Source organism: Calliphora vicina, chromosome 5 (genome assembly GCF_958450345.1).
Source record: "Calliphora vicina chromosome 5, idCalVici1.1, whole genome shotgun sequence".
NCBI lineage: Eukaryota > Metazoa > Arthropoda > Insecta > Diptera > Calliphoridae > Calliphora > Calliphora vicina.
Window position 1 is genome coordinate 85,833,070 of NC_088784.1, and position 24,631 is coordinate 85,857,700.

General features: G+C 30.7%; 1 protein-coding gene across 2 annotated transcripts in view; it reads left to right on the forward strand.

Annotated features, from left to right (window-relative positions):
- Positions 1-24,631, forward strand: part of SLO2 (slowpoke 2) — a 232,739-nt gene that overhangs the window by 105,135 nt on the left and 102,973 nt on the right. For both annotated transcript variants that reach the window (XM_065513504.1, XM_065513503.1), the window contains exon 2: positions 21,232-21,311. In XM_065513504.1, coding sequence (XP_065369576.1) covers positions 21,232-21,311 — 80 coding nt within the window. The remainder of the gene's footprint in view (positions 1-21,231; positions 21,312-24,631) is intronic.

A 24,631-nucleotide genomic window follows, 5' to 3' on the forward strand; every position in this document is an offset into this window, starting at 1 on the left:
CAAAATCATTAAATTGGTCCACAAATGGCTGAGATATGAGGAAAAAATCAGGACAACCTCGATTTTTGACCTATTTTTGACCTATATCTGGATTACTAAGTCATTAATATAGACAATATGGATATCTAATGATAGATGTTTCAAAAACTTTTGCAACGACGTATATAAGACCACAGTAAGTTGGACCTACAATGGGTCAAAATCGGAAAAAATATTTTTTAAACCCAATTTTTTTACCAAAAAAAATTAAAAAAACAAAAAACTAAATTTTTAAAATTTAAAATAACAATTCGAAAAATTTTTTTTTCCAAAACATTAAGACAAAATTTGGTTTTCCTAAAAATATTTAAAATTTGTATTTTGAAGTATAATTTGGTGAAGGGTATATAAGATTCGGCACTGCCGAATATAGCTCTCTTACTTGTTTATTTGAAAATCGACAATTTGAAATTATTCGAACAGTTAACCGATTAACGGTTAATCGGTTGAATACCCTAATACTTAATGTGGTCAGATGTTTTTACTAGAAAGCGGGATATAAAGCATGAAAAAGGGGTATTTTTATATTGGGTACATGACTTAAAAATGAGGGATTTACAATAGATGGTGTACCTTTGAACGCGGTTTTTCTTTTGAATAACTTTTATGTCATTTTGAGTGGTATGTATCTGTCATATATTCTCACGTAGTTTTTTTTTTGGCTTCGAAAATGTCGAATTTTGTATCAACGAATCGTCATTGCACCGAATCATTACTTGCTATGAAAAATGGACCCATTCCGATAACCCGAAGTGTAAGAGATGGTATTTGAAGCCCAGCCAACTAGAATGAAGTGGTTGGTATGTTTTGTCTTATCCGCTTTATAGTCCAGACCGTGCCCCGTCCGACTACTATTTATTTCGCTCGATGCAGAATGCTCTATCTGGGATATGCTTCACTTTTGAACAGAGTATCCAATATTGGCTTGATTCGTTCTTGACCTCAAAAGATGAGCAGTTCAAAACAGCCAGCAAAATATTTTCCCTTCTTCAAATTAGTCTGTATGAGCAAGGATACTTTTGGAGTTATTCCATATCTTACAATCTTCGTCGGACCATTCGGGATGATACAAGATTCCAAATTGCACTTGAAACTAACCTGGATGAGTCATATTTATCTAAAGTTACTGCACGGTTATCAGTAGCATTTTTATTTGGGCCACTTATCTCATCATTTTGTTTTGGCTTTAAAGCATTTTAAACGAAGTTTACGGAACGTCCTAAGGATTTGGCAATAAATTTGTCTTTCGTCTTTCCGTCTTTCCTTTTCACTACAATGATCACGACCAATCTTAAATTGTTTGTAATAATTGTTTAAATTAATTTTACTCCGAATTAGTATAGTTTCACTTAATGTCTTACTTTTATCACAAAAATTTCGAATTTTCACAACTTTCAATTAATCACACCTATTTCAATGTCCAGGTCCAAGGAAAATCACAAAAATCAAAACATTCTTTACTGGACGTTGGATTCATAAGGGTTTAAAAAGTTTGTCATTCCTTTTGTAATTTCTACATTTTTCATTTGCGAACCTACAAAGTATATGGGGCATTTCATGTCACGTGAACCAAATTTTGAAATCGATCGGGATGAAATTAATCTGGATACTTCTATTGGATAGTAACTCAGACACAATTTTTCAACGAGATCGGTCGAGAAGTCTCTGAGTTAGAGGGTGTCATTTGACATTTTAGCCAAGCAGGTGTTTTTTCTTATCCATGTAACTTATTACCTATTGTTCTTAGCCACATGTGTCCCAAATAGTTTAGATAGCTCTTTCTTCAATCTTTCGAAAAAAAATATTTAAAAAAAAATAAAAATTTTTAAATATTTTTTTCCGAAATCAAAAATTTGTTTGACCTAAATGGGCCTTTTTTAAATTTTTTTTCTTAATATAAAGCTTAGATATTTTCCTTGAAGACCAATTTGGTCGCTTAGTGGGAGTGGGATATCTATAAAATGAAACAAAAGCTGAGATATTTTCTTTGAAGACCCCTTTGGTCGCTTAGTGTGATGCGAGTGGGATATCTATCAAAATAAATATTTCGTAACTCAAGACATACAATGTTTGACTTTTTTTGCCAAATCGAACATTTTTTCCAATATGGGCCCTTTTTTCAAATTTTTGTTTGCTCAAAAGAAAGCTTAGGTCTTTTCCTTTGAGACCTATTTTGTCGCTTAGACAAATCGAAACGAATTTTTTTTTCAGTAATTAATTTTAAAAAAAAAAATTTTTTTAAAAAATTAAAAATAAAATTTTAAAAAAAATAGTTTTGTCATAAAATTTTTTCATTAATAAAAAAATTTTTCTAATCCACTATAAATTTACATCATCTTTGTATACATTAATATATCGGACATAGTCTGGTTCGGTTGTTATTTAAACTCGGCCCACAATGAGATGTAAGCAAAAAACGACGACTACCTCGATTTGTTTACTAAAGATTGTTTTCTCCAAATTTTTTTTTTCCAAAAATTTATTTTTCTTAAATTTTTTTTTCAATATTTATCTTAAACTTTGCTTTAACGAAAGCTATTTAAGATTCGTTAGAGTCGAATAAAGCACTCTTACTTGATTTTTGTGAAAATCTTGTCGCATTGATCATTAATGATTTAAAAAAAATAGCCTATAACTTGTAGCTTAATTAAAAGTTGTTCGGACAAATTCTTGTCATAAACTTAAATCCATTATTTTGGTCAATCTCATGTAAAAACATTTTAAATTTTGTAATGTAAATTGAACCATAAAACATGTACTGGCAATAAACATGCAAAATTGTGTGGAATAACAAACAGTACAAATAAAATTTTAACGAATGTTTCTGTGACTGTGCAAGTACATATCTAAGGTGTGTGTCAAAATGATAAGGTCGTTTTCGTATTTGTTTCACCGTAATTGTCGAGATCTTTTTAATAATTTTACACTACACAAAACGAAAGACCTAATTGTTCTTTACAGATTTACTTGCACTTTTAAATACATTTTAACATTTTTGAGTTTTCTGTTTGTAAATAGAACTAACAGTAATCAAATTATCTGAACAATGTTATGTGTAGTTTTGGATAAACTGAACAAAAACAAAGTGACCTTATCATTTAGACATGCACTTGATGACAGCAACTATGATAATAAACAATTTATATACAACATAGCATCATTATGTTTTCCTCTATATACCAACATATAGTAGTATATTTGGCGAAGCTATAAAAAAACCATGATGTTGATATGATAATAACAAGACGCAAGGACAACATTATTCTCATTATACCGAATAAGTATTATTATTATTATTGTCATTGCCATTCTCCCGAAAATACTGATGATGAGGATGATGCCACAAATAATACAATATTTGTATATGAAAATTTCACAAATTATTATTGTAAATTTCTTTAACCATCTTTAATACATATTTACTTATGCAACATGATAATAATGATGCCCTGAATGATGAAACTGTTGTTATGGTTTAATGCATGAGTGACTAGATGGTTGATTGAAAATTGTATGATGAGTATGATATTGTTAATGATATGGTTAAAACTTAATATACTTTTAATGTTAACAAAGATTAACTCAATGAAGTAGAGCAGCTATTTACTGCTCAATACAAGAAACGGGAAACGCACGCAGTACAAAAGATAATAAACCATAGACAAACATTAAAGGGCAATTTAATCCAAACGTTTTTATCGGAAAACATTTTTCTTAAAATTCAGTGGTACGGAAGAGAAAATAATAACAGAATAGTTTGATTAAATAAAAAAAAGAGTAAGGTATTTTAGTATTTATTTATCTGCTTAATGTAACTACTTAAATTTTATTTACTTAAGTACTTAGTTTAGCAGAGGAACAGAAAATTGATTAAATGGTTTTCTGTAAAAATTATAGAAAATCTGTGAATTGTTCTTCTTGAACAGGAGTAGTTATGATTTCTAAAGTATTAATTTAAATAAAAAATTGGGGGTAACAAATATTTTTGCCGATTTTGAATCATTGTAGGTCCAACTTTCTTTGGTCTTACATTTGCCGTTGCAAAGGTCTTTGAAATATCTATTATTGGATATCCATATTGTCTATATTAATGATACAGTAATCCAGATATAGCTAAAAAATTGAGCTTGTCCTGGTTCGATTTTAAATAGCAACAGAGCCGGGAGAATTTCCCATATATTGATAAATGAATCATGTATGTAAGTTATTTGGGGCTACAGAAAGGTGATTTCAAAATACAGCCGGTCAGACGGACATGGGTATATCGAATCCGGTGTCTACAACAATCCAAAATATACATATGGGGGGATTTCACGTCAAGTGAACCAACTTTTAAAATCGATGTCTTCCGATCGGAATGATGATTTGCATCAAAGTTAGACCTACTGGATAATAATTCAGACACAATTTTTCAACAAGATCGGTCAAGAACTCTCGGAGTTTTACTAAAATCGGAAAATGTTAACCTTTAAATCGTGAAGGTCAAAGATCAAATTTTTCAATATTTGGAATTTCTAATGAAAAGATAGCGAAATGTTATATATTTTGGGCCGATTATAATGAAACTTGAGGAAACTATACTCTGTGGTCTAGCATTTACAACAACAGTGCAAAAAATGTATGTTATATTTTCTTCAAGTTTCATTAAAATCGGCTCAAAATATATAACATTTTGCTATATTTTCATTAGAAATTCCAAATATTGAAAATTTTGACCTTCACGATTTAAAGGTTAACGTTATCCGATTTTAGTAAAACTTTCAGACTATATTTAAAATTACCAGGGCTATAATATTATGAATAGATTTTACTTAAAATTTATAACACTAAATAATTTGGCCTCATACGCCAAAATATGGACAAAAAAATAGTTTTACTTGAAAATCGCAAAATTTAAATCGCAGGTACGGGAAAACTGTAACAGGTATTGACATATATTTTCATATTTTTATTCCCTATTATGATCTCAATAAATCCCAATGTAATGATCGAAAAATTCTGAAATTTGTTTAACAAAATTTCTAAAAATTTTAAAATGGAGATTCGAAACAGCCGTTTTTTTGGTTATACCTGCGAATAGGTTAATGGTATCCTACGAAGACAAAAACTCATACACAAGTAAATACGGATATATTTTAAATAAAAATTTGCTTTTATTTTAATTTTTCTCGAAATATTTTAATTTTTTTCCTAAATTTCTTGTTCAAGTGGCTTGAGACACGTTAATGGTCTGGTGAATTTGTAATAACTTTAACATTTTTTAACCAAATTTTGTCAATTATATCTCATTACAACGTTAATTACGTACACATTTCGATTATTTTGCATTCAGATGCAAAAGTATTTATTTAGTAGCAAAATTTTTACAAAAACTGAAAAATTTGCATTTTTCCCGAATTTTGGCGATAATATAGTTTTTGGGTCATTTTGGAGATACAGCGTCAATTTCAAAATTTTTTTTAATGTAATATTCATTAATATAAATAAATCTACATATTTCTAAAAAACAATGCAGAAAGTTAACGAGTTTCACCTATTTATTCCATATAAATAGTAAAATTTAGCATATATCTGAACGATTTGGCTAAAATTTTCAACACTTAGCTTTTAGGACTAGTGTCACAATATTCCATCCGCCACTCTTCAAAATGTTAACAAACATTTTTTTCCATACAACTGATTGTCACTCTAATATTTATACCCATGCCACTCATGGTGAAGGGTATAAAAAATGGTCTTTCTCTTAATTTAAACCCGTTTTGTTCATATCTTTGCGATTTATAGATCGATGGAATCGATTTGATTCTAATGAACAATTTTCTATATAAAGAGTCTGATGATCAAAAAATATTTTTTGTAAAAACAAGTACGAGCGCTATAATTTTTTGTGACCAATCTTATATATTCTTCATCTAAGTGAACTTTAAGATAAATAAAGGTATTAAAAACTAACTTCCGGCTCGGTTGCTATTTAAAATCGAGAAAATTGGTCCACAAATGGCTGAGGTATAAGGAAAAAACCGGGACATCCTCGATTTTTGGCCTACTTTTGATCTATATCTGGATTACTAAGTCATTAATATAGACAATATTTTTATCTAATGGTAGATATTTCAGAGTCCATTGCAACGATGTATGTACATAAGGATATAGTAATTTGGACCTACAATGGTTCAAAATCAGGAACAATATTTTTTAACCCGAATTTTTTTTTACCAAACAAATTTTTTGTAATACAAATTTTTCTCTAATAAATTTGAACAAAAAAATTTTTAAAAAATTAAAAAAAAAAAATTAACTTTTGTTTACTTAAAAATATTTAAAATTGGTATTTTAAAGTAAATAAATTTTTTTTCTCTAATAAATTTTAAAAACAAAAAAATTCCAAAAATATTCATGGCTATTCCTGTTCTCATTTTCACCATTCACCCTATTTTTGAAAGCAGAATTACAACAATATAACATTAATTAATATATATATAATTAAGGTGAAAAAAATCACGTGTAAACATTTATAATTAGAAATGCTGTGAAAATTAGATAGTATTGTTGTAATTATGCTTCCAAAAATAAGGTGAATGGTGAAAGTGAGAACAGAAATAACCCTGATTAAAAAAAAATTAATTTTGTTTACTTAAAAATAATTATAGCCGAATATAGCTCTCTTACTTGTTTTAGAAAAATTGGTTTTTAGGTGAAAAATTTATTTTGGTTTGTGAAATTTCTATTTCACAATTCAATGCAACAATTTCAAGTTTATTGATTCTATTATTATTCCAGTTCTTATTTAAAAATAGCTAACGAAAATTTAAAGCCACATACATCATGATTATTTTATATTTAAACTTATTAATGCATATTACTTGTCATAAACCAAAAATAATACTCTTTTAAACAGAAAAACTTTAATTCATATTAAGTAAATAACTAGACATGACCTTCAAAACTATTTTTATATTTTAATTATAGAAAATTTAATGAGAAAACATCAATACACATAATAAGTACATCCAAACATTCCTATATAATAGTTTAACACAATACTGGATAATAACACCAATATTTGAGTGCCTGTCTGTCTGCCTGCCTGTCTGTCTGATTTGCCCCGTGGTCAAAACCAAATTATTTTGGGAAACCACAGCAATTTTATCGTTAAACTTTAATAAGTAATGAGTTAATTATAGTAATTTTCGATGAAATATTAAAAAAAAGTAATAAAAATAAATAAATGGAAAGGGGTTGAAAGTAATTCAATGCGTATGATTGTTTTTTAGTTTGTTTAATATGGAATAATATAAATCATACGTTCAGGTGTATCGAAGTTGCATATTCGTTAAATCTTTAAATATATAAAACTAACATTTTGTTGTATCAAAAAAAAAACTATTTCAAACACTTTACAAAGCAATAAAAAATACCTTGACAAAAAATTTAAACAAAAAAAAAATATTTTAAAACAATTTCCAAACTGACACGCAGCGAACAGATTTATAAAATGTTTATAAACAAATGGGCATTTCCACAGGAAGGTTGACGAGAAAATTGGATTGAAATCTGAAAATATAAGCTCGATTAACAGATAGTTTTACATTTGATTTGGTTCATGTTCCCATGTCGCGTTCTTGTAACTTCGTTTCAATAAAGTGACTGAAGATTATAATTAAAATCAAAATTGTGTGGATTTAACTAAAGAAACTGCATCACCCTAAACATTTTATTATGGTTTTCAAAATATGTCACGTTCGGGATCGCAAGTGTATACTTTTTAAAATTTTTGAAATCTATGACAAATATAAGCTCGACTAAACAAGTTACTGCATATAATAATCACCACAAAACATTTTATTTTGGTTTTCAAAATGTGTCACGTTCGGGATCGTAAGTGTATCCAATTTTAAAATGTTTGAAATCTTTGAAAAATATAAGCTCGATTAATGGCAAATTTTACATTTGATTTTTTTTCATATTCCAATGTCGCGTACTGGTACCTAAATCATCGCTTGTTTTCAGAACTTCAAGATCGTTTCAATAAAGTGACTGAAGATTGTAATTCAAATCAAAATTGTGTGGCTTTAACTAAAGAAACAAGTTACTGCATATAATCATCACCCTAAACATTTTATTTTGGTTTTCAAAATGTGTCACGTTCGGGATCGTAAGTGTATCCAATTTTAAAATGTTTGAAATCTTTGAAAAATATAAGCTCGATTAATGGCAAATTTTACATTTCAGTTTGTTCATATTCCAATGTCGCGTTCCGGTGCCCAGATCGCTTCAATAAAGTGACTGATGATTGTAATTCAAATCAAAATTGTATGTCTTTAACTAAAGAAACAAGTTACTGCATATAACAATCTCCATAAACATTTAATTTTGGTTTTCAAAATATGTCACGTTCAGAATGTCCAATGTGGAATGAGTTGTATGGCATGTAGAGCCTTCCTTTTGAAACCACATATCGTTGTTGTCCATAGCATACAATTCAGGCCTAAATATGTTGGTAACCATCGATCTAAAACGCTCGCCATTAATGTTGATGGCTTGGCCAAAGTCATTCTCATAGAAATAAGGACCGCTGACGTGCCTATTCATCCAGAAATTGGGCTGGCCGTAAAAAGGGCGAAGCGTGCGGATAGTTGCCCGAACATTACACCCATTTTGATAAAACAATTTTGTCATTTCCTCGTGTTGTTGAACGCTATATTCGCCCATGGTGATTTGGCAAAACAAACTATGTAAATGTCAGACAATTCGACAGAAGTAGCTTCAACAATATGTTCGCTATCAACTGTTAAAGTTCGAAAGTCCCTATTGGAAGAACCTTTACTATCGAAAAATTTAGATTTCTTTATTTTGTTTCCCTTCAAAGGCATACGAATGTCACGTTCGGCACCATGGAAATACCCATATGTATTTTTTATCTTTCTGTAGATTTCTTTGTAAAGGTTTTTTTTTGTGTGCTCTCTTTGTTAAATTACAAAACTGTTTGTGTTTTCTTTTCTTTGTGTAAATTGCAGTGCAAAATCTGGTAAATTCTTTCTTAGTCGTGTTTTTTTTCCACTTTGTAACAAATAGTTTGTGACATTTTTGCCACTTCTACTTGAATTTCTTGAAAGTTTGAGATTGTGTAGGATTCTTTTCCTTTAGCAAATCATATATTCAAACAAATTAACATACATGCATACATGAATACATAACTTTAGACAAGTGTAAGTTTCTGCAAGCGAAGTGTCAATATACAGTGTCGGACAAAACTAAAGCACGGACTATTACCTCGTAACAAAAACCACAATAAAATTTCAAAAATCACTTTTTTCATTTTTCTTTTTATAATTTTCGATAGAATATATGTTAGGAATTATAAAATAGAATGAATATTCATTTATTTCTAATAAAAAATAAAAAAATCACAAAAAGTTTTACATTACCCTGAAAAGTGCAGCGGCAAAACTAAAGCACATAACATAGAATATATACTCTTTCATTAAATTACAGAAAAATACGAAGAGAAAATATTATTACATAACGAAAAACTTTCTCTTAAAGACATTCTAAGAGTTATTACAAAAAAATAACACGTGTTTTACTATCACTTTTGATCTTTACCATTCCCAGTGCATTTTTTGCGATTGAAAGTACAAAATGGCTCGTAATAAATATTCAGTGCATTTAAAAGAAAAAATAATTGAAGATTTTAATAAAGGAGAATCTGTAACAAAAATTGCAAAGAAATTTAATATTCATCATAGCGTAATTTCCCGAATTATAAGCCGCTTTAAGTCAACAGGTTCACTGGTTACCATACATAAGGGTGGTCGACCACGGAAAACCACTAAACGGGAAGACCAGGCTATAATTCGAATTTTAAAAAAGGATCCCTTTACATCTGCAAGGTCCATTGCAAACCAACTGGCATTAAATATTACTCCTAGAACCATTCAAAGAAGAGCGGTAGAAGGTGGCTTAAAATCGTATAGGACTGTAAAAAAACCATTTATTTCCACAAAAAATAGACAGGCTAGAATTAATTTTGCGAAGGAACATTTAAACTGGAGTGTAACAGAATGGAAGACAGTACTGTTCTCCGATGAATCCAAGTTTAACTTGAAGGGTTCTGATGGATATCAGTTAGTACGGAGACCAGCAGGGCAACGACTTAATCCACTGTATACTAAAGGAACTGTAAAACACGGAGGAGGTAATATAATGGTCTGGGGATGTTTCTCTGGTCAAGGTATTGGACCCATTCACAAAGTAAATGGGATAATGGACCGTTTCATGTATAAAGACATACTGGAGAATGTAATGCAGCCATATGCGGTGGAGGAAATGCCACTTAATTGGAGGTTTCAGCAAGACAACGACCCCAAACACACTGCAAAATGTGTGAAAGAGTGGTTTGTTGCAAATGAAATCAATGTCTTGAAGTGGCCAGCGCAATCGCCAGATCTCAACCCGATAGAAAACCTATGGGAAATTGTAGATCGGAAAATATTGCGCGATAATTGCAAGAATTTGGAAGACCTTTTCCGCCAAGTGGAAATAGCCTGGAATACTATTCCTGGGGAGGTTATATCGAATCTAATTGAGTCCATGCCTCGTAGATGTAAAGAAGTCTTAAAAAATAAAGGCTATGCCACAAAATATTAGAAATATTTTTAGTTTTAGTTAATATTTATAAAATGTGCTTTAGTTTTGTCGCGCCCAAAAACGACTGTTGAAAATGTGATATGAATTTTTTTTGTTATAGTTAATGAAGTTATTTATTTTTTGTTTCTTTTTAATAAACTAAGATGTTATCTTAATAAAAAAGTTGAAAAAATATAAATACTAACTTGAATACTATTTTTATTGAAGTGTTGTGTATTAAGTATTATCCCGTGCTTTAGTTTTGTCCGACACTGTATATATATTTTTTTTTTGAGATATTTAAGTTATGCAAAATATTTTTTTTGTTAACAGTCATGTTTGTATATTAGGGTACTGCAAATGAAATTAGCATTTTAAATTTGACTAAATTTACACAAATGAATATTGCGACATGCATATCTACTGAATATTGCTACTGTAAATCATGCAAATCAATCATAATTTTAAAAACAACTGTCACTTTGAACCGTATTTCAAGATATATTTCTAGTGCAACGAGGTACCATAAAAACCCTTATAATTCTCTAATTTTTGAGCAGTCTAGCAAACACTCATAAGTATTTTAGTTTTAAGAAAAATGTCTGCTATTTAATGCTGCTATATATTGCAGTTACTTGTACATCTTCAACAAAACTGTCACTATTCAGATTGTAAAAACATTCACATGCAAATGCCTGTATTCGTACTCATATGACGATGATGATGCAAACTCAGCTGAACCAGTGCAATGGAATGACTAAAATAAAAACATGTACATTTAAAACTGTCTTTGTGGATGATAAAAGACAGCTCAATAAAATATAATAAACATGGCAATAGTATAAAAACTACTTAGAAAAAACTAACCTGCCAGATAACATTAGATATTTAAAAGTTTCAAGAAGACAATTATAAAAATAGCAAGAAGGAAAGTTTTTTTAATGATCGATATTATAGCTATATATACATATACAGCTGGAGAAACAAATTTGTAGCAAGAACCAGCCAACAACCCCTCCCCCCAAAAATTAACCTTCTTCTATTTCAGTTTACATTTAGAAAATGTTTGTGCTAGAACTATGCTTTTATTAGCCACATAAAATGAATAAAAAAAAGGTACTTTTACATTTTTTTTCCCAATTTAATTTTGTATAGACCTCCACACCACATCACTTCAGAAATTTCAATTTGTTACATAGTAATTTAGTCAGTCTTAAGTTTAAAACTGTTCTTTTGGAAATGATCTCCCTGTAAAATATAAAATTTTTTTCAAATAATCTTAGGTTAGATTATAAAATCATCTCACTTGGTCTATGAATTGGTCCCTTTGTGATACCTTAAGAATCATGCTCAGGTCCTCAAGACGTCCTTCACATGTCGGAATGGGGTTTAATGCCGAACCTAACTGATGCACGAATAAACGAATCTATCTTCCTAACATCCACACTCTATAGATCCGCTATGCCGTGCATAAAGGAACTACCCATTATCATAAACCGTGCCCCCGATAGAGCAGGACACAGAAAAGAGGAGATGTTCAACCATTTCCTCCTCATCCTCATCATGACAAATTCTTCAGCAGTCATTATATAGAGTTTTCAGTCTCCTAGCATGCGCACCAATTCAACAGTGCCTAGTAAGCAAGGATATCAAGATTCGTAGTCGAGCCCGTGATAGCCCCGTAAGTGACATTGACCTGTGATGGTCAAAATGGTGGCAGTGAGCCTCGATATCGAACAGTGCCCAGTTAGCACGAATATCAAGATTCGTAGTCGACACCGTAAGGAACATTGACCTGTAATGGTCAATAGGGGGCCATTTGAGCCCCGATATCGAGCAATTTGTCAAACTAGACCATCTGAGCTGAGCAGACTCAAACAGTTTACGCTGTATAAGTGATTTACAGCAGGTGAGCGGTAAACCGACCAAAAGATCGATCTCTTCGACTTGCAGACGTGAGTGTTTTATTTTTGCAATTTCATCCGCAATAGCATTGTCAAGTACTCCAGAGTGACTCTTAAACCCAGAATTACTCCAGGTTAGAATTTCTCGTTAAGAGATACCCGCCACTCATGTACCAATCTGGATGTCGAGAGCAGATTTGATTGCCTAGTGCATTCCACTATACTAGTGCTCCATATATTAGTATGGGCTTTACCGCCATGCAAATACCATTTCGCATTCCTAGTGCTTATTCCCAAGGTCTTCTCAATGGCCCTTCTACAGACATAAATAGCGATAGCCGCCTTGGACGCTCTCGCCTGGATATTCGGGCTCTAGGATAGCTTGGAGTCTAGAATGATACTTTAAGTTCCACTGTGTTAAGTCGCTGTAATGGGAAGGAGGGAATTTTGTACCTTCTTGGGAAGAGAACAAGCTTCATTTTCCCAGGATTCACTCCTAGTGCACTATCAGTGCTCCAATGGCTAAGTGTACTAAGTGAAGTTTGTAGGCGTTGTGATAATGTATCAGGATGTTTCCCAGAAACAGCCGCAGCCTCATCATCAGCATATGTGACAGTTTTACACATCATGGAGTCTAATTTCATGCGCAGTAGATTCATGATCTGATGTCTACCTATGAAGCAGTCGGCAGACCTATATCCAGTCCGCTTAAAAAAGCCACCAATGCATATTCTTTGTGCTCAAATGATTTTTCTATAAATCCCACATGAGAGTGTAGAGCCATCTCAACAGATCTGCTCTTCATGTAGACATTCTGTGACAAAGAAAGTCGTGTGGGATTAATCGATGAACCTTAGGGATGATGACTACAGTACATCTGGTCCAGGACAGCGAAATATATGACCATGTAAAGCAGGCCGAATATATATGAGTCAATCAGGGTACAAATAGATTTTCATTACGTTGCAGATCATACGAAATGCTACCATCAGGACCCGGTGATTTATATGGGTCAAAACTACGTAGGGCCCATTACAGTCTATTCTCGTCTCGTAAGAATTGAGACTTCAGAAAGTTCAGCAGAAAGTTACGCAATGTTATCCTCGGTTAGGGGAACACTTTCAGGGAAATGAACGTCCATCAAAACCTCTAAGGTTTCTTATCCGCTATTAGTCCAGCTTTCGCTCAATGTCTGGATGTAACTCCGAACAGCGGCCGAAGATAATTCCACACCGCTACTGAATATTCTCCAGGACTTGCGCTTTGCGTTTCATACCAGGTTCTTGAATTTATTCACAGAGGACTTATTCAAAAGTTTGCGACACTCTCTTCGAGTACTCGCAATCTCGGAAGGATTTTTCCTACCTCTGTATACACTAGGTCTGCATGAATCTGAAATCGTTCTGTCAAACGCATTGGTCAATTTGTTCGACGTTTTTGTAGATATACCCTTTGTTTTAGGAATGATGAGCATTGGATAGAATTTAAATAGTAAGAAGTTGATGCTGATTGGAGTGAAATCGTTTGTAATTGTATGAGATATTTTCTCTATGCCAGCATATACTTTAATTTAACACAAACAATTTTATGTTCATTATTTTTTAAATACCAACGTATGAATGTGCCACTGCATATTTAAGATGTTTATTCATTTGAATGGTTAAATCTTTAACAATATGTACTTGCAAATATACATGCATATCACATACACAAGTATAGAATTTGAACAACTCACTCGGAGAAACGCAAATGTCCTGCAGCTCTTGAAACTAGTTTCATGTAGAAGAATGTATTTGCTACTAACTTAAATAAAACATGTAAGTTTAAAGAACATGATCATTTTTTATTGAATGGTGATCATGTGATCGTTATATTTAGTGCAATACGCTATTTTTTATACCCTTCACCATGAGTGGCAAGGGTATATATAAGTTTTTCATTCCGTTTGTAATTTCTACATTTTTCATTTGCGGCCCCACAAAGTATATATATTCTGAATCGTTATAGATAGCGGAGTCGATATAGCCATGTCCGTCTGTCCGTCTGTGTGTTGAAATCAACTTTCTGAAGCCCCCAAATAACTTACATACACGAATGATACATCAATATCTCCGAAATTCTTCCGGCTCGGTTGCTATTTAAAATCGAGAAAATCGGTCCACAAATGGCTGAGATATAAGAAAAAAACCAGGAAAACCTCGATTTTTTACCTATTTTTGACCCATATCTGGATTACTAATTCATTAATATAGAGAATATGGATATCTAATGATAGATATTTCAAAGACCTGTGCAACGACGTATATAAGACCATAGTAAGTTGGACCTACAATGGGTCAAAATCGGAAAAAATATTTTTTAACACGAATTTTTTTTTTCACCAAAATTTTTTTTTCACTAAATATTAAAAAAAAAAATTTAAAAACTAAAAACAAAAATTTTTTAAAATTATAAAATATAAAAAACAACTGGAAAAAAAATTAAATTTTGTTTACATAAAAATATTTAAAATTTTTATTTTAAAGTATAATTTGGTGAAGGGTATATAAGATTCGGCACAGCCGAATATAGCTCTCTTACTTGTTTTTTTTTTGTTTAGCCCTCCCAATATCGATTTCTTACTAGCGATTTTGTTGTTGAAACTTTACATAAGAAAATTAACGAGAAACAACAATCATAGTAAATTCGATGAAAAGCGGACTTGTTTGGTTTGATCAATACCACAAGGTATTGTAATAATATTATGGAAAATCTAGATGCTACAAAGAAAATAAAACTGATATACATACTTACACTCATGTAACACTGAACTCTCTTTAATTTTGAGCCACCACTATTTATAGAAAACGAGTTTAAAGAGGCAACGCCATAGATTATTTAGAGACACTAAAGTAACAATTGAATCAGCGATAGATTACCTGGGAATTACAAAGTAACCAATTGTCTACTATTTACATTATCTATGGTGGTCTTGCCATATTACCCAAAAACATATAAATCAGTCAAGTAATTTTTGTCTAAAAAGAGATACACTGACCACTTAAAAAACTGCTGGGAAATTACTTCAACTGTCGGTTACGTACAATCTTATCACAATCACTTTATGTACTAAGCAGTATTGGTGAAAGTACAAGAGAGCGAGAGAGAAAGAGTTTTTGCAAGTGTAAGTGTCAGCAACAACGTTTAACATTTAAAGCATTTATTGCACAACATGTTGCCAACAGTGACAACTCCATTATAAATCTCTATTAAAAAATATGTTACCATTGATATTTTTATTATCTTATAAATATTTTACAAAAAAAAAAAAAAGAGAATGAAAGAAAACATATCCTTATACTAACAAAGAAAAGATACAATATGATAGAAACTTAACATGTATAGAATAAAATAGCAAAAAGTTCATATAAAAGGATATGTCACAAGTACTTTTTATTAAAACATATTGATTGGTTTAATAGTTCAACATAAATAATAAGCATACAAAATAGAAACAAATTTTTCATCTACCTATGTCCATTATGGACCCTGAAACCAATCAACCGATGAGCTCTAAACGGGTTTCATTAGAAAGGTAATTTTGTGAAGATGGTTTTAGACACCTAAAATACAGCAATATGTCCATTCGTGAAGCCGATTTTTCCCAATTTTCGATATTTTTCTAAATTTTGAAGTTTTTAAAAGTTGTATGTATGCATTTCTCCCGATTTTTAGATCCACTAAGAAGAGATTTTTGGAAATTCGAATTTTAGAGGGATAAAAATGGTGATAAGAACAAAAAAAATTTCGAAATAGTTTTTTTAAATTTCTTTTCAAAATTTTTTTTCAATTTTTTTAGTGTTTATAAAAAACCAACTTTTTAAAAAACCGGTTTGTCGGTTAACCGAAAATTGGTCTTTTTTAGAAAGCCGGTTTTTCGTTAAACGACATCGAACAAACCGGTTAACCGTCATATCGAGCCCTTATAGCCAAATTATCGTAAGCGACATTTTCAAAATTTTTTTTTATTGCAAAAATTAAAATTTTAGGGACCGACTGATGTTTTAGCGTTCTCAGAATATCAAAAATGTTAATAACTTCAAAACTATAGGGGGTAAGATTTTATCGTAAGTCAATGTTTACATTTTACAGTAAACGAATTTTATCGTAAGCGACACATAGTGATAGAAAAAAAAGAGGGAAATAAATCTGTAACTTCTAAATGATCAGATTAGTTGGAATGAAATTTCATATGCGCAAAGAAGAAGTGTTCTCCGCGACCAAGGGTCCTCAAAGTAGGACACCTCGGGTATATTACATTTTTAAAATGATCCTATTTCTTCGTTTGTGTTTCGATTTCAAAAAAATTATACACATCAAATCTTTTCATCGAGTGCAAAAAAAAGACCTAGTCGTAGCTATCAATTGTCTCTTATAGGTTAGGAGATATTTACATTTGAAAATTAAATTTTCAACATTTTTACCCAACCTACTCCAGTTTTTTGATAACAGCGTATCCAAATATTTTCCGATGTGTGTCAAATAAGAAAAGAACTGTTTAAAAATAACGACTAAGTCCAAAGTTATATACATTTGAATTTAAAAAAATTTGAAAAGCCGATTTTTCGCTAATTTTTTGGGAAAAAAGAACTTTTTTTCTATTTAAGTTATCGCAAAAAATTTCTAAGAGGCTGTATAAGGAATTTATACTTTCCGAAAGCTAAGTTTCTATAAAATATTTTGAATGAAAAAAAAATTAAAAATTTTTGTTACCGAGGGAACCAGGTCCATTCAAAAAACACCTATTTTTTATGTAAAATTAAAATTTAGGCCAAAAATTCTCAAATCGCATATTCGATATCAAAATATAATAACCGATTTTGGATGGCCCAATATGCTTTTAATTATTTTGTAAAGGATTCCGATAACTCCGACCCTGGTATGGATATTATAGCCAAAAAACTAAAAATTTCCATTTTTGGGATTTTTCCACACTTTTTTGGGAATTGCGGGATTGCTGACAATAAATTTCAAAATTCGGAATCCTTTACAAAATTAATTATTTTGTAAAGGATTCCGATAACTCCGACCCTGGTATGGATATTATAGCCAAAAAACTAAAAATTTCCATTTTTGGGATTTTTCAACACTTTTTTGGGAATTGCGGGATTGCTGACAATAAATTTCAAAATTAGTTTTTATTTTTCCATTTTAAATAGAAAATTTTACATAACTGTGAAATTTCATTAAAAACTATTCATAAGTAAATATTGTATTTAAATTTTTTGTCATATTTTTTAATAATGTATTCCATGAATTTTTAATTGTCAAAAGTTACAAATATTTTTTTGAAAAATAGACAAATAGCTTGAACAAAATTATAATATATCGCATCATAAAATTTTTAATTCTATGTATAAATTTCAAAATAATTAAAAAAAACCTTCTCCTGTAAAAATTGTGTTTTGTCGCTTACGATAATTTGGCGCTAAAGGCTCGATATATGTGTAAAAAACATAAAATGTCCAATAAAGTATATACAGCTTTAAAATGTGTAGTTTTTAGTAATCAGGAATGGTTAATATTAAATAACTATAAATGTACAAACGAGCTAAGTCCAAAATTATTATCTCAGTCAAATGGAATTGTTTATAAATATGTTACTAAATATATAAGGAGTGAGATCGAAAAATTCTTAACATACATATATGTTTATAAAAAAGAAACCACTAAACTTACAGCTTTAATTTTTTTTTTATTTGATTGAAATTATTATTACAATTTACAAAAAAAATTATTTTTATAGTTTTAATCACTAGTGATGAAATTTTGAACCTTTTTCGGAAACCCTTCCATTAACGTTTTTATAGTGCTTTCTGTCACTTTGCTCGAACATGTAGTCCATCTCCGTTTAAAATCTACCACACTTTTGGACACCTTTTTTGTACTCTTCAATTCTCTTTTAACAAGAGCCCAATATCTCTCCACTGGCCTTAGCTCCGGGCAGTTTGGAGGATTTGCCTCTCTTGGTACAAATACCACATTATTGTTCTTGTACCACTCAAGGGCTTGTTTGCCATAGTGACAGGATGCCAAGTCAGGCCAAAAATAAGTGGACACATTATGAAGTCTTATGAATGGAAGCAGCCTTTTTTGTAAACATTCCTTGATGTAAATTTCGGTATTTATAGAGCCCGTTGTAACAAATGAGTGGCTTCTTTTGCCGCAACTGCATATTGCTTGCCATACCAAGAACTTTCTGGGAAATTTTGTCTGCTTTTGGGTCCTAAACTTTTCTTCAACATTCCCTCGAGCATCAGCAACATAAAATTTTTGACCTGGAAGTTGCGAAAAATCTGCCAGAACATACGTTTCGTCATCCATTATGCAGCAAGAATATTTTTTTATAAAACTTGACTTCAATTTCCGTGCTCTGTTTTTGGCCTCTAAATTTTTAGTAGCGTTCCTGTCAGGAACTTTTTGAGCCTTGTATGTTTTTAAACCTGCATTAGCTTTAACTTTTCGTACCAAATAGTCCGAGCACTGAGCTAACCGGGCTGCTTTCCTACCGGATGTGTTGGGAGCTCTTTTGAAAATGCGTTCTATTTTTTTGGCTTTAGAAACATCATGTGGACCATTCCTTCTACCTGAACCAGGTTTTCTATCAACTGACAAGTTCTCCCGGTACTGTTTAATAACATTGGAAACAGTTTGACGGCAGACCTTTGTATGCTTGGCCAACTTTTTGTAAGACCAAGTTGGGTTTTGTTGAAAATATTTAATAATTTCAGTACGCACTTTTTTCTGGTCACTCATTTTAATCAGATTAACAAAAAAATTAATATAATTGACATTACACATAATAACTGACATGTTTTTCAAAGGTAACTTGATCAAAAAAAAATTCAAATAATACTTGGGTTAAAAAATGTAATGAAAAACGTGTGTTAAGAATTTTTCGATCTCACTCCTTAATACTTGTTTTAATTATTGGTTTATTCATTAAATTTCAACCAAAAAATGTAAATAAATTTTTTAATTAAATATTTGATAATTTTGAAATTTATTATCATATGAAATGATTTTATATGATTTTCTGATATGAAATAGAAAATGTTACAAGTCCCAAAAAGGGACCTATAAAATGCAAATGCACTTCGTCTTAGCTGTGATTATTTGTCAACTCCATTATCAGATTTCAAAAATATTTCAAATCATGGATTTTAGAAAGTTTTTAGTCTCTCCTGTAATAATATTTCTGAAAAGGAATTTGTACACTAAGCTAAAGAAATGATAATTTTAAAAAAATTTTAATAACAAAACACACTAATGAAGTCAAATTTATTGAAAGAAGGTATGTACATCAAATTCAATTTAATGTTTGGTAAAATCATCACTAAATCTATTATTAATCATTTTTAAGATTAAGATTAACTTCTAGAATTATGCGAAATTTAATTTTTAATAGTTTCATTAAGTGCAATTTATTCTGAATAAAAGTTTTTAGGTAAATTCATCGTGCTCTACTATTTAGAATCATTGTAATTCTTAAAAATATCAATCTAAATAAGTTTGTATTGTAAATCAGCAGTTTAGATTTCAAATCACAACAACAATATTTGTACAAAGAATATACAAAATGTACAAAACCATGAGATTTCTTAATTGTAGACCTAAATTTTAAAAACCGGTTAACCGATTGATAAAAACCGGATAAACCGGTTAACCTAAAATCAACATTTTAAATTAACCGGTTCGCAAAAAACCGAGATTTCGAAGAAAAACCGGTTTTTCGGTTAACCGGTTTATAAACACTAAATAGTTTTAATTTTTTTTTTACTTTTTTCAAAAAAAAAAAAACTTAAAATGAGAAAACAATTTTGTTGGTTAAAAAAAAACCTGGTTAAAAAATATTTTCGCAATTTTAACCCATTGCACATCCAAATTGCTATAGCCTTATATACATCCTCGCAATGGACTTTGAAATATCTATCATTAGATATCCATATAGTCTATATTAATGACTTAGTAATACAGATAAAGATCAGCCATTTGTGGACCGATTTTTTTCAATTTTAAGTAGCATCCAAGTCGGGGGAATTCTCGCTATATTGATGTTTCAAACATGCTTTTTAGTTATTTAGGGGCTATGAAAAGTTGATTTCAACATACAGACGGACATGGATATATCGATATACTTTGTAGGGTCGCAAATGAAAAATGTAGAAATAAAAAACGGAATGATAAACTTATATATAATCTTGGCACTCACGGTGAAAGGCATAATAAGTGGATGTTTAAATCATATGAATTTCTGTATGATTTAAACATCTATGGGTAAATTAAATACAAAAACTATTTTCAACATGATTTTTTGTCAACATTTACAACTGGAAACTTCAAAGAAAATGTGCAACCTGTAAATGTTATCCGATTTTGCCAAAATCAACGTTGGAATCAACGTTTCTAACTTATACATCAAATAATAAATAAGACATTATTATACTACTTCTAAGTAATGCATAAGGTATTTAGTAGTCATTGAAAAGTGTCGTATTCCGTAACTGCTCCTGGAAGTTTTTGCTGGAATTTTAAATAACAATTTATATTCATCTTTAAAACTGTTTAAATAACATTCTTCATTTATTTACACTTCTTCCTTCTTTTATTTTATTTGCAGAGTCCGAGTGGAATACTATGTTAATGAAAATACATTCAAAGAAAGACTGCAACTATACTTCATTAAGAATCAGAGATCAAGTAAGTAAAGCAGAAAAAAAGAAATTAAATAATAAATAAAAACAATGCATACAATAATTACATGTCTTTAGTTATGTTGTTTTTCTTTAAACTGTCAATATTCTTTATCATTTAAAAGACTCAAACATTTATTTATTTAAGTTTCAGATTTAAAAAGTTTAAGCTGTTTAAATATTATATTAATTATAGCTATTTTACTGCTTTTGTTTGTATGTGAATGTGGGCGTTAATAATTGATTTTAATTAATCCCAATAAACACAAAACTTTGAAATTTATCGCAATATTCTGAACTATATGACACAAATTATAAGAAAATAGTTTGAAATAAGAATTTTCATACAAAAGTTTATCGCAATATTCTGAACTATATGACACAAATTATAAGAAAATAGTTTGAAATAAGAATTTTCATACAAAAGTTGCTAAATTTTTAGTATGTGTTCTTTGTAGTGTAGAGAATAGTCAATTGGTTACTTTTTATATCCCTGGAAATCTAGCGTGTAGTCAATTGTCACTTTAGTGTCTCTAAGTAACCTAGAGTGTAGTCATTTTAAACGTTTATTTTGTACTGCATTTTAGGAAAAAGTTATTTTATCCACCAGCAGCAATTTCGCACACCCAGTTCAAAAGTGACACAACTCAAAATTTTAATTTCAAAATCGCAAAAAATTATGTATCAATTGAAACACAATGAAAGACATAACTGTTGTTTTAACAACAACAAAATACACTGATATTTTTTTATAGATAAATAAGTGTATTGTGCATAGTTTAAGCATATAAATCTGAAAAATCGATTTTGAGTTGTGTCACTTTTGAACTATGTGTGCGATATATTGGAGAGTTGTCGGAGGAAGGTTTGTTTACAGGCAATCGGTTATTGGACTGTCTATGAGATGCTTTTGCAGCTGAATATTTGAGGTTAATTTGCATCCCCTTACAACCATACATTTTAGCTATAAACTGTGTTCAGCTAATTTATGTAAAATATTACGGAGAACATTTTTGTAGAATATGTTAACCCTCTAAATCCTCAAGGCATGGGTCTTTTTTGTCCTTCTTTTAAAAAAGAGCAAAAAACACAATTAAAACAGTGATTTAAAAGGTTAAAATGTTCCGCAAAAATATTACTCATGAAATTTTACTATAAGTCCCTGAATACACCAAAACGGAAAATTCAACCAGAAAGTCAGAAATAATACACAACAAAAGAGAGGCTAGTGTTAATTTCGCATTTATTAAGAATTTTATTTTAAAGTACCCCAAAAATTTATCATGAAAAAAAAACAGTTCAAATTTTACTAAAAATCACTAATATCTCTATTATTTTACCTTCGATAGCAAATTTGGATAGGAAGTGTTCATTAATTATATTTTTTAGCTTTAGGCAATTCCACTTCATTATCATACAATGTCCAGCATATTTCTTATATTATTACATTTGAACTGTTTATTGGGATTGTTCAAACATTTAAGACATTAAATGTATAGGTAATTAAGTCATGATAAAAATAATAAATGTTAAATAGCCTGTCTGACCGTTTGACTGCCTGTCTGTCACTTAATATAATATACTCTTACCATCATTACACATTTATCTGTATTTGTGCCTAAGTGCTCTAAATTGTAAAGAGTTTTTCGTATTGATTAGGTAAAGTGTATTTAAGTTTAATTAGGCAAAACCATCATTGAAAATTAGATTTAATTTTCAGATAATTATACAAGGTGGCGCAAAAGTAATCCTCCTATCAGAAAATGCTATAAATTTTGCGATTGGCCCCTAATGTCAGTTCTATTTTGACATTTGTGTAGTAAACACATGCGAAATACACGTTAATAAACAATGTTACGCTACACTGCTTCAGAACGCGGAATATTGCTGACTATTTATTTGACCAATAATCGAAGATGATTTTTCATCAAATTTCCATCATTTCCATCTTAGCGGGTACGTAAATAAGCAAAATTTACGTTTCTGGGGCACTGAAAATCCGCGTGTAACCCACAAAGAGCCATTACACCTGCTCAAAGTCACTGTATGGTGTACTGTTTTCGCTGGAGGAGTCATCGGACCTTTTTTCTTCGAAGACGTCGCGGGCCAAACGGTTACTGTGAATGGTGAGCGCTACAGAGCAATGATCAACGAGTTCTTTTTGCCGCAACTTGATGAATTGGGATTGGAAAACATATGGTTCCAATAGGACGGTGCAACGGCACATACTACACGTGCCACAACCCATATGCTGAATGATGCATTTCCCGAGCGCCTAATCTCCCGTTTTGGCGATTTGCACTGGCCAGCAAGATCGCCTGATTTGACCACTCCAGACTTCTTTTTGTGGGGCTTTTTGAAGTCGCGGGTTTATGTCAACAAGCCTCAGACTCTTGAAGCTCTTAAAGACAACATCCGTCAAGAATGTGATGACCTATCGCCGGAAGTTTTGGCCAAAGTGATGGAAAATGCCATAAAAAGGGTTCAAATGACAATCAACTGTGGCGGCGGCCATTTACATGACATCATATTCTCGACTTGATGTAAAAAAAATTAAAAGACCAAATAAAAATAATCCACAAGAAGAATCAAAGTTTTTCATTTTTTTTTTAATTACAGCCAAAAAACATCGGAAGTTTACTTTTGCGCCACCTTGTATTACGAACAAAAACTTCATCATATTCAAACAGTGGTAGGCACTCATAGCCACCAGTGGCAGAAAATGATCAGTAATTTAATACGTAAAAAACACGAATACCAATATGAGTTGTATAGAAAAAAAGAGGAAAATAAATCTGTAACTTCTAAACCCTTAGTCCGATTCAGTAATGAAACCGCACTTATTTCACAAAATATGGTAAAAAAAATATATTTTTTTCATCAAAATGTGTATGTAAACTTATTCTAACGTGTTGTATTAAAATTTAAATTTTCATAAAAAGTTGACTTAGAAAATATGCGCACTAAACTAAAGTATAAAATTTGTTTTCAATTTTTCCAAATGCCCCATTTTAAGCTAACTTTAAAGACCAACCAAATTAATTTCAAAGTATGGTCTTACAATTTTTTTCTTTTCCATTATGTTTTGTAACAAGTGGGTTTTGATCATGCTCCATTGATCACCAGACGACTAAGCCGCATACATTTGAGGTTGCAAAAATCTAAAATTCCATATGCCCCTAAAAATATTGAATAAACCTATTTTACAGGAAACTGTCCAACGATTTCAAATATGCTGCACTTGTTACAATCAGATTTTTTGTTCAGAAGATATAGCCCTTTAAAGTTGACTGATTTTCAGTGTTAAAAAAACAGACCATTTTTAAT